General features: G+C 42.7%; 1 protein-coding gene across 5 annotated transcripts in view; it reads left to right on the top strand.

The window, feature by feature from the left end:
* Positions 1 to 15398, top strand: part of col4a6 (collagen, type IV, alpha 6) — a 106884-nt gene extending 91486 nt beyond the window's left edge. For 2 of the 5 annotated variants that reach the window (XM_027287803.1, XM_019260453.2), the window contains 27 exons: positions 37 to 219; positions 316 to 499; positions 2398 to 2442; positions 3878 to 3949; positions 4744 to 4851; positions 4991 to 5209; positions 5413 to 5571; positions 6239 to 6247; positions 8254 to 8424; positions 8517 to 8660; positions 8773 to 8895; positions 9182 to 9363; positions 9458 to 9521; positions 9631 to 9705; positions 9795 to 9902; positions 9997 to 10104; positions 10190 to 10261; positions 10350 to 10469; positions 10552 to 10668; positions 10867 to 11028; positions 11118 to 11216; positions 11337 to 11483; positions 11701 to 11817; positions 11945 to 12136; positions 12307 to 12478; positions 12560 to 12674; positions 12781 to 13041. In XM_027287803.1, the coding sequence (XP_027143604.1) occupies positions 37 to 219; positions 316 to 499; positions 2398 to 2442; positions 3878 to 3949; positions 4744 to 4851; positions 4991 to 5209; positions 5413 to 5571; positions 6239 to 6247; positions 8254 to 8424; positions 8517 to 8660; positions 8773 to 8895; positions 9182 to 9363; positions 9458 to 9521; positions 9631 to 9705; positions 9795 to 9902; positions 9997 to 10104; positions 10190 to 10261; positions 10350 to 10469; positions 10552 to 10668; positions 10867 to 11028; positions 11118 to 11216; positions 11337 to 11483; positions 11701 to 11817; positions 11945 to 12136; positions 12307 to 12478; positions 12560 to 12674; positions 12781 to 13041 (3528 nt within the window). Of the gene's footprint in view, positions 1 to 36; positions 220 to 315; positions 500 to 2397; positions 2443 to 3877; positions 3950 to 4743; positions 4852 to 4990; positions 5210 to 5412; positions 5572 to 6238; positions 6248 to 8253; positions 8425 to 8516; positions 8661 to 8772; positions 8896 to 9181; positions 9364 to 9457; positions 9522 to 9630; positions 9706 to 9794; positions 9903 to 9996; positions 10105 to 10189; positions 10262 to 10349; positions 10470 to 10551; positions 10669 to 10866; positions 11029 to 11117; positions 11217 to 11336; positions 11484 to 11700; positions 11818 to 11944; positions 12137 to 12306; positions 12479 to 12559; positions 12675 to 12780 lie in introns of all 5 variants that reach the window. The other 3 variants (XM_027287800.1, XM_027287802.1, XM_027287801.1) reach the window with 3 other exon arrangements.
* The last annotated feature ends 1367 nt before the right edge of the window (positions 15399 to 16765 follow it).

Below are 16765 nucleotides of genomic sequence, written 5' to 3'. Positions count from 1 at the left end.
CTTTCACAAAAATCCATCATTTCTGTCCTGTTGCAGGGTCGTGCTGGTGAAAGTGGTTACTTTGGTCGTAAGGGAGAGAAGGGGGCATCTTACTACCCCACCCTGGGTTTTGGGGTAAAAGGAGAGATTGGAGCTCCTGGACACCGAGGACCTACAGGTGAAACTGGAAAACCCGGCAGAGATGGAATATCTGGCTTCCCCGGAGCTCCTGGACCCCCAGTGAGTGCTTGACACGCAATATTCACATCAATCTGAGCGTTTTCATCTTAAGAGAAGAGATTTTAAAACATCCTTTTCCTTTCTAATCCTCTCCAGGGCGACGCAGGCTACGGCACAGTAGGAGAGAAGGGTTTCCCAGGATATCCAGGTCCTAAAGGTCGTTCCGGCGGCCCTGGTGAACCCGGAGGCGGCTACGCTGGAACACCCGGTTTTCGGGGAGAACCCGGAGAGCCCGGTATACCTGGGTTTCCAGGACAGCCAGGTTTACCTGGTCCGAGAGGTAAGTGATGCCGGGGGAACGGAGCGAGAGGAAAGGAAGTGTTGGTGTGTGAGAGAGAGAGAGAGGATAAGTGACGAAGAAAGTATGTGTGTGTGAGCGTGGATGTCATGCCACATTCTCCCCCACAGGGTGAAACCTCGGACCATCCCATCCAGTCACTGTCCGTCCAATGTAGTTACCATAGCAACCTCATCCTAACACCCTAAAACCATTAGAGGACATTTCTAGGGGACAAACAGCTCCTGGTTCGTCTGTCTTTTCCGAAGCAGCCCAAATTCTCCAGGACCTGAAGGGACAACGCGGCTCTCGTTAGATTTTTTTCTCTACCAAAGCAGCTTCCTGCCCTTCACACCTTCAGCTGCAGCAGCATAACTGTTAACTACATGATTAATGGTCTCCATTAATGTGCTTATACACTTCTTCTGCAGCCAAATAATCAATAATCCGTAAACTGCTTTGTTAGTTGACTGATTGACGCACAATGACGAGGTTTTAATGCTGATTGCTCAACAGCTACTGTGCTTGTTTAGTCTCAGAGCAAGTGAGAAGATATTATTTGGTCAACAAAAATTTGGGTAAATTGGATCAAATTAGTTTCGATTGCACTTTTAAAGGATACTGCTGGTGTTTTATTTTGAAATTGTGCTGCTGGTGTGCTCACTGTCAGCCCAGTTGTCGACATTAGCTTGTTTTCTTCCCTAAAATTAGGTAATGTTTGTATTTTTCAGAATGAAACAGACAGAAATAATAGTAATAACTTTATAAGGTACAAACTTAATGCCAGTGGCTCCTCAGTCTGGATGAAAACCTGACCGAGCTCAGGGTACAAAACGCTCTAAATAAAGCTACCGTTACGAGCGAGCACTGTGATAAACCATTAAATGGACGAGATTTTTAATCTCATTGAACATGTCAGCAGAATATTTCTGGAAATAATTATTTAAGTTTTAAATAATTTACTTCTAACAGTCATAGTTTTGTTCTTTGCATTATATTTGATGTCAAAATCAATGACAACCCAACCAGAAGACCAAAAAAGTCAACTTATACTTAATGTAAAGTGTCAGTTCAATTTTATTTATATAGCACCAAATCATGAAGGAAGTTATCTCATGACACTTTCCATACACAGCAGGTCTAGACTGTACTCTTTATAATATCATTTACAGAGACCCAACAATTCCCACCATGAGCAAGCACTTGGTGATGGTGGCAAGGAAAACCTTCGTCCACCAAGACTTCCAAGTTTGTTGGTGGGGTCCAACTGCCATGAGTGGTAGAGTCCTTCTAGTCTTTGACTCTGTAAAGTCTATTATACCTAATAACATACCCTATGTTGTAGTACATAAATGACACCAGTGGCTTCCTTTAGACCGCTCTTCTTCTCTGAGACTAAATGACACAAAGTCCTCCTCAGCAGCAGCTGCTGGCCACTCATCTTCTAGTATGAATGCGTGCTCTCATGATGTGACGCTAATGCTAAACGACTGATTCATTTTGCTCTTAATATGAAGGTTATTGTCGCTCACATGAGCTGAGAGAAAACCTTTCGTAAGACTTTTAAACTGCAGTTTCATTCCAGTGTCTCTCTTCTCATTGAGTGGAATAACCTATTTTTTAAGCACTTTTACATTGAAGCAATTATTTTGATATGCTTTTGCCTTAACTGAATGAGCCTTGAATTAATTGAATGGATATGATTGCTGATTTGCTGATATCTGTTTGATGAAAAAGAAATTTAATTGCTTTATTGGCGCATGCAAATGACCCTGACTCCCTTTGTATGCTGCCATTTTCTCCCTCTCTCTCTCTCCATCTCTCTCTCTCCCTCTCTCTCTCCATCCATCCATCCATCCATCCATCTCTCTAACCTTCCCTGTGCATGTGTATCTGTCCAGGTGAAAACAGCTGTGGAAGGGTTAATGACGACGGAGAGGGAACGGGTGGGTAACTAACTTTTTCACCCACCAGTAAGAGTAACGAGCCTGGGACGGAGTTTGTTAGCTTTAGTTTTCAGGCAACCCAGCCACTGGTGGATTCATAAAATATCCCTCAAGCAAGGAAAGAGGGAAACAAAAATGCTAGAGACATCATTAGATGGAAATAAACCGTGCCACTCAAGGTTTTGGACAGCTTTATTCAGTGAATCAGGTATTGCCACGTCGTAGCTTATCAGGTTTTCACAATGCAAGCAACAGGTCACTGTATTCACCTGACTTGGTTTAAAAAATTCAAAGATTTGGTTTCAGATCTTAAAAATTTGGTTTCAGATCCATAAAACATGGTTTCGGATGTTAAAAAGAAATCCAGTATCAAATCATGGTTATGGTTCTAGACTCACCGTTGAAATACAGTCACGAGTTGATCCATTGTTTGCAGTGTGAAGGCATCGCTAATGTCAAGAAAGATAGACAAAAAAGGTGCATTTAGGTATATTCTATGATGGTTCAACTGACCAATAGTCCACATTGTTGAACTCGTTTTTAAGTCTGAAGATGTAGTCTAGCTCACTGCCAATCATTTGTTCATGATGGAGCCGATGGAAGCCTCTCTCGCTCCCTGCGTCTCAGGGATTCCACTCTGGCGGAGTCAGTCGATGATTGACAGTCGAGTTTCTTTCTACTTCAGAGAGACACCACCTTTTTGTTAAAACGTCCAATCACTGGGCAGCCGCGGCTAGTCATACCTTCCGCTTCCTCCAATCAAAGCTGCTGAAACTTGGCGCATGTTTTCAAGCCCTGCCTCTGCTAAGTGCTTTTAACCAGTGAGGGTTTTGGGGAGGGAGGGAGGGGACGCAATGGAAATAATAGATCCCCAAACACAAAACTAAACTGATAACATATCTAATTCTTTAGTCCATTCATCCTCCTGGCCTTCATTGTGATGAATTTGCTACTAACGACATTCAACCTACAACACACAATAATTCTCATGATTAAACTCAGATTAACCGAAATGAAAGTCTTTTAATTTGAGAGCAGTCTTGGCATGAATGGAGGCGACAGACAATCAACATTGCGAAAGACAAGTCAAGACAAGTTAAAGAAGAACTGTGTATAGTATTTTCATTATTATGTTACTTTATATAACATGTACTCTATCTTTATAGCTTAGAATAATGTAGCACTGTCTTAGATGTAGCATTACTTTGTTTTTGTTTGTATTTATTGGGATTCAGACCTCGACCATTTCTATTTCTATTTTTGTTCTATATATAAATGAAATCATAGAAATGTTTGTCAATTTTATTCAGTCCAGGTCTGATAGGACTTAGTAAGAGAAAGTGTGTAGTTGTGTCTTACATGTGAAATTTCTACTGTGTTCACTGTTAAAGTTTATAAAGTGTATGATTGCTAACTTATATATGACTACTACCAGGCCATGTGCTACCTTGCACCATACCCGGTGAGGATGGAGACCCTGGTTACCCCGGTGTACCTGGACGACCAGGTACAACTCAGCAAACATTTTACTTGTGTTTGTCTTTGACATAACTCATCAATTCTGGCTTGTCAATTCTTTTTAAAGCTATGACTTTGTTCTTTAAATGTCTGTCTGATTTTTATATTTTTCTGCACTGGAGCACATTATTTAGTAATACTCGTTTTTATCTTTATTAGTCAAAATGCAGAGTTGTTATGTTTTTTTTCAGGTGTCAATTACTATTGCTTTTTGAGATAAGATGAACTCGTTCAAAAGAACCAACACATTTTAGATCTTAAAAGATCTTAAAAATGTGATTTCACACCATAAAAAATGTTTTTTTATTCTTTAGAATTTGATCTTCAGATCTTATAATAATTTGGGTTCAACTCATAAAAATTTGGTTTGTTGTTTTGGTTCGTTTGGTATTTCTCTATGACATTAAATACTCAAAAACTAGCAAACAAGCCAACAAATGTTATCCTGTTTAGATTCTAACTCTCATATTTGGTCACTTTTAAACATGTTCTTCCTGGGATGGGATGAAAGGACGTTTAATGCATCATAATGGATTGATTCATTGTATGCCACTGAAAACACATTGTAATTGTACAATAACATAGGAAGTTTTGGTTTCTGAATGCTTTCTAATGACATTTTGTTTTCTATAGATGGCCCTTTTGTCTCTGACTGTTCAGGCTACACAGTTCTTCTTCTCTTTGTTATTAACAGCCCAGAAACATGAAACACGTCATTTAAATTAGGTTCAGTTGCGATTGTACGGCTGAGCAAATGACTGATTACCACCTTGTACCTGTTAGGTCCTAAAGGCGAGTCAGGTTACCCAGGAGGCTCTGGACGTCCAGGGTTGGATGGTGCCAAAGGAGAGAGAGGAGACCCTGGTTATGGAGGCCAGCCTGGACCACAAGGTAACCTGCATTGTAGCCTGTCTCTAGTGTTTGTTATCTAACTGGCTAAAGATAAGCTCATACAAGTGATCCAGAGACAACATTATAACCTCATTGTTTGGGTGACTCAGTACATTATAAAGTGACTCCTTAATTGCAGGTTTCCCTGGACCTAGAGGAGACCCTGGACTTCCAGGTGTTCCAGGACATGGTTTTGATGGACCTAAGGGAAAAGATGGTGCTCCAGGATATCCTGGTGCGAAGGGTCAGCCTGGAGAGGTACTAGGAGCCTCACCAGGATCTCCAGGACGGGATGGTTTACCAGGAATCCCTGGCGACAAGGGCCAGCCTGGGACACCAGGAGGATCTGGATTGCCTGGTAGGTCTAAGACAGAAAGACTGTTGCATTCTTAAATCGGGGGGTTTCTATTATTTAGTCTGAGAGGGTATGCATGTAAAAAGGAGACCATAGAACCAAAGGACCCCTTGTTTCAACAAACGTTATAACCTTCATGAACAGAGGATCTATAGCAGGTCGAAACAGCAGCAGTAATATCTGTGAATGTTTTCTTCTTCTGTCAGGTGGTGACGGGCGTAACGGTCTACATGGACTGAAAGGAGAGCGCGGTGTCGATGGTTTTCCTGGTATTCCCGGACTTCCTGGAACTCCAGGACCGCCGACTGGTGGCATCATCGGTCGACCTGGATCTCCTGGCAACCAGGGACCAAGTGGAGCACCAGGTGAGGGAAAAGATCCAGCAACCCTGCCCCATGTTTTGTCACGCAGCTAACCAGACTTTTGTTCAATTTTGTATGAATTTAGACTTTGTGAGATCACGGGTGTCTAAATATTTGTAAAGAGAAAAATTATGATTTATTTCAGTTATCGCTGTTCACTTCTCATCCCTGTACTTTTATTAGTGTTGCTCACTGAAAGTTTAAGGAATGGACAGTGTATGTGTGATGTCACCGATAGGTTTCTGAGGGGCTGTTTTGAAGCTCAAAATCTCTGGTTGGTAGTCCTAGTCCTAGTCTGTAAACATGTTTATTGCTGCCGTGAAGTTGGACATTTTAACATGGGGACTTATGGAGACTGACTCACTTCTGGAGCCAGCCTCAAGTAGTCGTTTAAGAAACTGCACTTTGGCATTGGCTTCCCTTCACAGCCATGGAGGTTGCCCCTTGGTTTTGGTTCATTCCACCCTCCATTTGCAAATCAGTTGCTCGTTTCTTGTTGTTTATTTAAATTCTGCATCACTTCTTCTTCTCTCCTGTTTTGTATTTCTCTTTGTCCTGGTGTTCCTTCATCCTCCTTTCCTCCCTCCTTCCTACACGGCACCACCATTATCTTCCATCCATCCTCTCTCATCCCTACATCCTTTTCTTGGTGTTGGGTCATTCGCTATAGGCTGCCAAGGTGAGACACTTTCTCCCTATCCATCCATCCATCCATCCATCCATCCATCCATCCATCCATCCATCCATCCATCCATCCATCCATCCATTGCTTTATGCATTAGACCAAACGCTTTAACTGCAGTGTTCCTTAACGTGTCTGCCTGCTCTTATTTTCTCATCTTTACGGCAAAAAAAATGTCCATCTTCATCCATGATTTGATTAATTTTGCAGTCAGTCAGTCTTGGGCTGTGACAGTAAGTGAATCTACCAAAAGACAGTACAATCCATCAGATTTTTTGATGATAATCTATGTCTACACAGTCATCAATGAACCATTTTAAAATCCATTTTAAATGGATTCACGTGGATTGTGAGCAAAGCCTCAACTCTCATGGTTACTACCACCTCTGTTGGTATCAATAGTAAGGCTGTCCAACATGTTTCCACAGAGCACATTGGCCTGATCAAAGCTACTTCACAGATTAATTTGACATTAACATGCATACATCAGTCTGACACAGTTCACAGAGCTCGTTGTTTGTCCTCAAATGAAAATTCAAAATTCATCCAAAGTTATCCTCCTTCTGTCTGTCCTACATACATGATGCAACAAAACATCCTTTCATTGGTCAATAAGAGTCTAAATGCTGACTGAAGACAAAAAGAGAAGATGCACATTTAATATGTAATAGTTGAGACTGAAAGTTTGTTCCTGACCTTGTTTCAGCTGAAGTCACATTAACTTTCCTGGTTTTTGTCTTCTTCGTTTTTAACAACAACATAGTATTTAAATGTAACAGCCGACAAAGCGGCAACCTCCATGGCTGTGAAGTGAAGCCACTGTAGAAGTGCCAAAAACTGCAGTTCCTCGAACATCCACTAGATGCTGACTACAGAACGAGTCAGTCTCCATTAGCCCCTATGTTAAAATGTCCAACTTCACAGCAGAAATAAACACGTTTACAGCCAGATACTAAATCAGTTTTGGTCTCTATAGACGATCCACATCTTTGCCGATTTTTAGATTAGCCGGGAGGTGGCAGAGGCATGATTGCCAAGATAGCGGCAACCAGAGCCACCACACTGAGCTTCACAACGGCTCTTCAGACATCTATGGGTGACGTCAAAGATACTGTACAACATCCATGTTTTATACTGTCTATAATTTCAGTATCATCACAATAATATATAATCATTTCTTAGAGGAAAAACTTCTCCAACTGCAATGCTTGCTTGGTCAAAAAGATATATATAAACCCTCTGGGGTCTGAGCAATCACCCATGATTGCAGAAGCAATTGATAGGGCCATTGATAGGACTTCAGAGGGTTAAAATGTATCAATTCAATGTCAGACCAGTGGGTTAAGATGGACATTTTAGCTGTGAGAGAATTCTTCCCAGAAATGTGACTGCTGAAGTTTGGTTTAATTTCTGCACTAACCGCTTCTAGTTCAATTACATCTCTGAGTGTAATGTGCACTAGATGTGTTTATTGTATTCATTGCAATAGGCTTGTGTGACAGCTTTTGGCTGCATCAGTGACACTCAGCTGCACAGATGTGTTGAAAAAGCTTTTTAAGACTAAACAGTAGCTTAGTTTGCTTTCCTGTAGGACAAACAAACATTAGGCGGTTGAACTTTTGTAATTCAGTCTGGAATTGCACTTGAATTTTTTAAATATTTTTTCATGAAATAGTTCAGAATTGATCAAGTAAATGTTTATCTGAAATTACCGACATGGTGCTCTTTTCTGTTCAGTAACGTCCAAGATCTAAGTGCAATTGCAGCCTAACAAAAGCAATGAAACAATGTAAATGTATGTGTTTCCATTGCCAAATTAAGTGCCTGTGTGTGTTCAGATGATAAATAATTCATTAACTGTGTTGGAGGTAAGTTCACTTATTAGAAAAAGAAAGGTAAGTTTATATTTGTTGCCTTTCAGAGAGGTTGTTGTGGATTTGAATACTTTCTTTTGCCTGTCTCATCGTTCATCTTCTGTCACGTCGTCATCTGTCCATCACCAGGTTTCCCTGGTCGCAAGGGAGAAAGAGGAGACCCAGGTTTCCCAGGCCCTGCTGGAATGAAGGGAACCCCAGGACTGACCGGCACCCCTGGACCATCAGGGCCAAGGGGACCCCCCGGAGGACCAGGACCAGGAACTAGAGAGGGAGTCCCAGGAATACCAGGAAGGAAGGGTAGGTTTGAGCTACTGTTTATCACCACAGTTTATATTCTTATTTCTCCTTACAGAGACAACAGCATTTTGAATGTCTTTGTCTTTCCACAGGTGAGATCGGTTTCCCAGGACTGATGGGTTTCCCTGGACTGCCAGGTCGTCCTGGAAGCCCAGGGTTTCCTGGACAAAAAGGACTGGCTGGAGGACCCGGAAGAGACGGACTCTCCGGTGGTCCCGGATACCCCGGACAGAAAGGTAAAGTGTCATAGTTGCTCATGCTCAGAATAGCTACGGCACAAGGATGCACGAGGACCAGGACACAGTCCAGTGGAGTCACAGTAACATCCATGTGGTTATACTTCTGTAGGTGACAGAGGATACCCTGGAGCCCCCGGCTTGCCCTCTAGTTCTCCTCCATTACATTATGCGGAGAAAGGAGAACCTGGAATTCCTGGTGGCAACGGTCTACCTGGCTTCACCGGACCCAGAGGTAAGACTACGTCCCATCTATTTGTTTTTGGGTTTAAAACAAACATAATCGGTAAATTATGAGCTTTTGGCTGTGAACTGTCCTGGAAAATTCATCTCATGCATCCAGAATCATGCTATTAGTAATATTCTGGATAAAATCTTTGTCTTAAATGCAGCTTTTCCTTTCAACAGTTACTAATTTAAGTCACCAAGAAGTTCTTTATCCTGCCAAATTTTGTCGTACAGAACTGTGCAACAATTTTATTAGAGCTCACACGTTTTCTGATCTGGTTGTCTGGTTTCAGGTGATAAGGGTTTTCCAGGTCAGCCTGGTCGTCAGGGTCTGCCTGGACTTCCTGGTTACGCTGAGCAGAGTAAAGGACAGCGGGGAGAACCTGGATTTCCAGGACGACCGGGATCTCCAGGCTACCCCGGACCAAAGGGAGAAGCTGGAATCGTGGGATTCCCTGGCACGTCTGGATCAAGAGTAAGAAAATACACATTTAACACATTTAACACATTTATGTGCGACATGCAGTGAGTTCAACCGGCAAGATTCAAACTCTGATGGCTCCTTTCAGGGTGATGATGGTCCACCGGGTTTCCCAGGCAACCCTGGAGAATTTGGTCGTTCTGGTGGAAAAGGTGGGTTTAAATATCATAGCACACACACACCAAAAAAACATCCTCATAAATACTAATGAATAATTTAACCTATAAATCTATGGATTGATTCACATGTTTTGCTCCTCAGGTCAACCCGGAGATTCATATGGTTATCCTGGTGGTCCAGGAGCTAAAGGCCAGCCCGGAGATTCAGGCTTCCCAGGTAAGAGTCAACATGACTTAGGTGGCTACACCTCACCAGCTGGAGCCCAAAATGTCATCCAACTCACCAGATTGATTGTCTTTCCTCAGGTGGCCGTGGCAATGATGGCGCCCCCGGTGACAATGGTTATCCAGGAGGTTCAGGTTTCCCTGGTCAGAAAGGAGCTCCTGGTGAGCCAGGACGTCCTGGAACAACAGGTGAGACTGCAACTGCAACAGACAAGAGAGTCAAGAGATCCACATTCGGAGGAGGCCACCAGATAGTAACATATTTGCCTTGTCCTCTTTGTAGGCGCTCCTGGTTTCCCTGGACCAAAGGGCCAGAACGGCTACCCAGGAAGAAGTGGGACAGATGGATCACCTGGTCAGCCTGGTGGTCCTGGAGGTCCTGGATCCAAAGGTGAGAGATATTTACTTTCTGTTTCCAAATGAGACAAGATAACACAACAAGAAAGAATGCTCACTCTGTTGGGGGTTTTTTTTAGGTTTGCCCGGAGCTCCTGGTTTGGATGGACTGAATGGCCTTGGTGGACCTAAAGGTCTCCCTGGAACTCCAGGCAAGGGGCTCATTATACACACCAGAGTCTGATAAAAACTGACAATATTCAGCGAAAAAATAAAAGTAAGTGTTGCGTTTGTATCCAGGTCCAAGCGGAGGAGGTCGTCCAGGTGCCCCTGGTATTCCAGGACTGAAGGGAGAGAGAGGAGTCTCCTACCCAGGAGGTCCAGGCTTCCCCGGACCGAAGGGAGAGAGAGGAAATTCAGGTGAGACGGACTTCAGGTGAATTAGATATTCTGATTGGATGTGAATGAAATAAAATCAAAATAATGACTGTTTCTGTGTTAGGTGGACCTGGACTCCCAGGGTTCCCCGGGCGTCCCGGCCCTCCTGGTGAGACGAGGGTGTCAGATGTTCCCGGACAAATTGGAGACCCCGGCCTCCCTGGACTGGATGGAGAGTATGGTAAATACATTTCTTTAACCCAATATCCTTTGCTTTCCTTCCATTGAACTTTTGTTTTCTATCCTCCCTCAAGCCAATTCCTTTCCTTTCCTTCAACCTGATTTCCTTTCCTATTTTCTTTCCTTCCCTTTTTCCCCTTTTCTTTCCTTTCGCTTCCTGTCCTCTCCTTCCCCTAAAAACCTCTCCTCTCACCCCCAGGTTTCCAAGGTCCTCCAGGTCCTCCTGGGCCACCTGGTCCAGGCACAGACCAGGGAGACAGAGGTGATCCAGGACTCCCGGGCTTCCCAGGCTCCCCCGGCAGGAAAGGAGATTCAGCAGGCCCTGGAGCCTCCGGACTCCCTGGCAGCCCCGGTTTTAAAGGTGAAGGGGACCTTCATACAGACTTCAAACGTTTCTGTCTTTCTTTGAGTTTCTCAAAAAAGAAATAAATGAAAATGTCTGGTTTTCAGGAGCACGAGGTGAGCCTGGATACAGCGGAGGTTCTGGTCTCAAGGGTTACGCTGGTGACCCCGGTTACTATGGAGGCAAAGGACCCAAAGGAGTTCGAGGTAGGGGGACATCTTTACCAGAAATGGATTGTGATGGTTGAGGAACTCTTCCACCACTCTCCTATCCACATTCTTCCTGTATTTTCGCCCTTCACCCGACCTCCATCCTTCTCTCTCCAGGGCGTCCTGGCCGCAAAGGTATCCCCGGAGTCATGCTGCCCCCACGGGATTTCGTGCGACCCTTCGGAGATGTGGGCTTTCCCGGTGAAAAAGGAGGTCCCGGTGCCCCAGGAGGACCCGGTCTGCCAGGAACGTCCGGGCATCCAGGTTAGTCTGGTCTGGTCAGCAGTGTAGCTGTTGTATTTCAATGTCAGTCATAATAGTGATACTCTGAAAGCCTGATATTTTCTGAGGTAGTACAGTGTAAAAACACTGGTATGGACTGATCAAATATAACAGAAACATAATCAAGAAAAGAAATATGAAAAGAAATATGAAAATAGAAATGACAATAAACGTTTGTGTTAACACTCTCCTGCTGTAGGTCCTAAAGGTCATCCTGGTTCTGTGGGTAAACTTGGCAGGACTGGACCTGCTGGTCTCCCTGGAGCCAACGGTGACCCAGGACCCCCTGGTTTCCCTGGAGCCACTGGAGAACAAGGTCTGTATGTCTGTCAAAGATGAAGTTATAGTCCAACTGTTTGATCCTGAAGAAACGTTTGATCTTGAAGAAAGAGCTTTAACTTTATCTCCATTGTAACATCTCTCTTATTTTCCATCTCCTTCAGGTTCTCCTGGTGCAGCCGGTCGTCCCGGCGCCCCCGGCGGCGTCGGCCGCAGTTACAGCATCGGCTACACTCTGGTGAAGCACAGCCAGGACTCTCAGGTCCCCATGTGTCCACAGGGCATGGCCAAGCTGTGGGACGGATACAGTCTGCTGTACGTGGAGGGACAGGAGAAGGCACATAACCAGGACCTCGGTATGGAAACACTTTAATAACACGTTGTTACAGTGGTACAGATATTTCAGCTCATTATAGAGGAGATATCCAACACAACTGGCTAAGACATTAAAAACTAGTGAGTCGACAACTTTGTTAGAGGCTGCTGAGCCCGGTTAAAAACACCTGAAACCTCTCTGTCTCTCCAGGTCAGCCAGGGTCGTGCCTCCCCAGGTTCAGCACCATCCCTTTCCTGTACTGCTCCCCCAACGAGGTTTGCTACTACGCCAGCCGCAACGACAAATCTTACTGGCTCTCCACAACCGCGTCCATACCCATGATGCCTGTGGGTGAGCAGCAGATTCAGGCTTACATCAGCAGGTACGGTGTGATCTCTTGGCTCATTAATGGTTTAAATAAAGTCAATTAGGACTGCGGTCTAAAGGAGGTTTTTCTCTACAGGTGTTCTGTGTGTGAAGCTCCGTCTCAGGCCGTGGCAGTCCACAGTCAGGACTTGACCATCCCCACCTGTCCTCCAGGCTGGAGGAGTCTCTGGATAGGATACTCCTTCCTCATGGTACACGAGACTTTAAATAACTGAAATTTGTAGTTTTAAAAATAGAAACAACTGCACTGAATGACATTTTAACTACATCCAAAACCTGCAAATCTGTCCTTTGCAGCACACGGCAGCCGGCGCTGAGGGTGGTGGTCAGTCCCTGGTCTCTCCTGGCTCCTGCCTGGAGGATTTCCGCGCAACACCATTCATCGAGTGCAACGGAGCCAAGGGCACCTGCCACTACTTCGCCAACAAGTACAGCTTCTGGCTCACCACTGTAGATCCCAACCAGGAGTTTGTGTATTCGCCAGGACAGGAGACCCTGAAGGGAGGCCAGGAGCGCTCCAGAGTCAGCCGCTGTCAAGTCTGCAGCAAGATCTTGTAGTAGTAGGAGGAGGTGAATGGAGGAAGGGAAATATCAGGAGGTGATAAATTAACACCTCAAAGGAAAATTTGATTATAAAGAGATCTGTAAAAACAAGAACAAGTGACTGACTGAAAATGAGCCCCTCTCCTGCTTTACTGGTGGTTTCAAAATAGAGTCAAACTACATTGGCCCCTGTTTTTTAGAAAGGCTTATTAACAAAAAAAAAAAAAAAGAGGAGTTGGTGGGAGGAAATGGATTTGAGAAGGGCTCCAGATGGATTCCCCTTCTCTAGATTATCACTGACAATGGTGCTATTATGTTCTTTGTGTTTATTTTGTGTCTGTTTTCTCGTTACGGTTCTTGGCGAGAATCATTCTCGGCTACCTCGGAGAGTGCCACCTTCTTTTGGATAGCACTGCACCGCTTACACACCAACCAAGGGCTGGACGTCAGCTTCAGATGAGTCAGTTCAGACAGGAAAGTCAAACAATTCTCAGCTCAGTCTAAAGTCTTAAAGTTTTCTGAACTGATCCAACTGAAGCAGACGATTCTGGTTCAGAAACACCTTAAATCTTTGCTTCTTTTGTATTTACTGCAGACTGAAACCACTTTAACCTGCAGTTATGTTAAAGCCTTTGAAAACTGGTGGTTTTGCACGTTTTGCTATGCTTCGAGAGATTTGAGACTTACTTGAGGTGAAGTGAAACGTTATAGTGAACAATTTGTCATTAACGTCCAAATCACCCGCCAAAGTGCAACTTTACTTCAAAATGAGACAATTAGGAGAAACTTATGAATAATAAAGAGTTCTGTGTTTTGTTTTAAAGAGTTGGCAACAGATATAATAACATGTTTTCTTATTAATTGACTTCAGGATTTCATTTAGATCCATTTACCAACAAATATCTCAGATATTTGTTGGTAAATGGATCTTTAAGCAAGTCTCACTTCTCTACGAGTTGATTCTCAGAGTTTTTGGAAATCTGATAAACCAGCGACAGTCTGAAATCGAAAGACGTGACATAGGATGAGTGTGAATGTTGGAGTCCAGCTGCTCGTAAAGCTGCATTATCATCACACTTTGTAAGTTATCGTGCAAAATTGCCAGAGAAGTCCTGACTTTACTATGCATGTGTCATGTTTCATGTATACTTCACAATAGAAATCTGTGGTGCTACAATACCCTGACAGTTGCAATATTTAGAATGTTCTTACTAACCAGGCTAACCGGCACTTTTCCTCTAAGAAAAATACAAAAACCTCTGCAACAGCTGACTGTAATGACTTGAATGAGGCCACCCATTCATATATATATTGCACTGATGTGAACTCATATGGGTTGTAGAACAATAAACAAGTCAAATCTTATCTTAGGTGCTTATTTCCACTTCCACAGGCTTCATCTTTACGTTGTGACCAAAATAGTGTTGTTGTTTTGTTTTTTTAAACCCTTCATTCTCACTAAATTTGCAACAGGAAACCAAACACACACACACATACACACACACACTCTCTGATAGATTGTTAATTATTGCTGTACATAGTGCTTACTGTATTTCACAGCAAAGTATGTTAGAACAAAAGTCTATAATGCTGTCTGCTCTTTTATTTTGATTTAAATTTTTTTGTTTTCTAAAAACCAGTTTATGTTTTTTCTGTCCTTGGATGTAAAAGAGGAAAAAAGTTTTTCCTTCCTGTACACATCGATTCTGCAGCCAAAATTTGTGAATACTGATTCGCGGTGGTGCGCAAAGACGTGTAAGATCAAAAATTTTGTTATGTTGACTTTGGTTCGGAAATGTGAATTAAAAGTGTGGTTAATATCTGACTGACTGTAACATCATCCTTGGACAGTGAAAGCTACTGGGTGACTTGTAACCACTATGACCACTGTGTCTCTCTGCTGGTAGCCCTGATTTTATTACTTATGTCACATTTTTCTTCTTTTGTTTATTTTATTTTTTTGCCAGCTTTTGTTGTTTTGTAATCTAGATTGTAATTATTTTACTTCAGTCATGATACTATCCCCTGGTTTTATTTACTGAGATGGGAGGGAATGGGAAGATAACGATGTGTACATTAAATATTATGGAGAAAAAAAAGAAAAATGCTTTTAGGATGTTTTTTTTTTTATATATATATATATGGAAAAATATATTCACCACTGATGATTTAACAGATAAAACAACTGTTTTTCCAAAACCAATGAGTGTTTATGCAGCAACTGGAAGTGCCTGGTGACAGAAAAGAAATGCAGTTTTCCTCAAAGAGGATCCAGAACAAACAAACAAAAAGAAACGGTTATAACCTGTCTGTTTCTGTAATGTGCATTTCTGTGCTTACACACTTTGAAATAAAGCCTCTAAACTAACTGAGAATTTTCTCTGCTGGTTTATTATAACCTAAAAAAATTGATAATAATATATTAACTGATCTTTTACAAGCTGCAACTTGTACTTACCTTTTCCCTCTCGTCTCGAACTTCCCATCACTACTGAATTGGTGTAATCCCGGTCACATCACAACTAAAGAACCACTCTGTAGCCCGGATGTTGACCTGCTAGCCGTCGGACTCCGCCCATACTACTGGTGAGAGAGATCCCGCATGTTCCATCGTTGTCCTGTACATCCCTCCCTCTGCAAACCAACATCTGCCTGCAGCCCATTGGACCTTTAATATATATATTGTTCTTATATGGGGTTTACATCATTGTTTTTGTTTGTTGTATACTGGAGTATTGTAACAAAAAATGGAATTATTAAAGATTTCTGATTCTGAGTGAAATATCCAGCTCCCTAAAAAGAACCGAACTCCCCATCACTTCCCATCACTTTGATGAGTCAAATAATCTGATTCCCATAAAAAAAACCGGACTTCCCACACTACTGAACTAGTGTAATCCCGGCCACATCACAACCAAAGCACAGCTCAGTAGCCCGGATGTTGACCTGCCAGCCGTTTATATATATATAATATATATATATATATATAATATATATATATATATATATATATATGTCTATGTGTATATATATTTACATATGTTGTTTGGTTGTTTGTATACTGGAGTATGTGTAACAAAAATGGGATTATTAAAGTATTTCTGATCTGAATCAGACTCCCGGACTCCCTAAAAAAGAACCGAACTAACCATTGCACTGAGTCAAATTCCGACTCCCTAAAAAAGAACCGAACTTTCCATTGCAGTGAGTCAAATGATCTTACTCCCTAAAAAAGAACCGAACTTCCCAATCTATCTCAATCCTAATCCCGGTCACATCACAACTAAAGAACAGCTCTGTAGCCCGGATGTTGACCTGCTACCGTTAATTAATATTATATATATATATATAATATTGTTCTTAATAGATGGTTACGTGTTTACATATGTTTTTTTGTTTTGTTGTATACTGGAGTATTGAAATTTGGGATTATTAAAGTGATTCTGATTCTGATTCTGAGTCAAATGATCCGACTCCCTAAAAAGAACCGAATCCCATCGCTATTAAGAGACACACACACACTCCGGATATTACCCAGCAGCCACCGGAAAGCCTAGCATCACAAACAACAACAACAGCAGCTAGCCGTTAGCCGTTAGCTCGGGAGGGAAACGCGAAGTTTGTTTTTTCTTCTGGTTTGGTGACAGACTAACAGGTGAGTTACGTCACCGACAACCGACGGAGCGTCTGTGGCACGAGCTGGCTCACGCATGTTGCGGTTTAACCCGCATTTTGGATC

The sequence above is a fragment of the Larimichthys crocea genome, chromosome XIV, assembly GCF_000972845.2.
Source record: "Larimichthys crocea isolate SSNF chromosome XIV, L_crocea_2.0, whole genome shotgun sequence".
NCBI classification, from domain to species: Eukaryota; Metazoa; Chordata; class Actinopteri; family Sciaenidae; genus Larimichthys; species Larimichthys crocea.
This window is presented reverse-complemented; position numbering and strand designations above follow the sequence as displayed.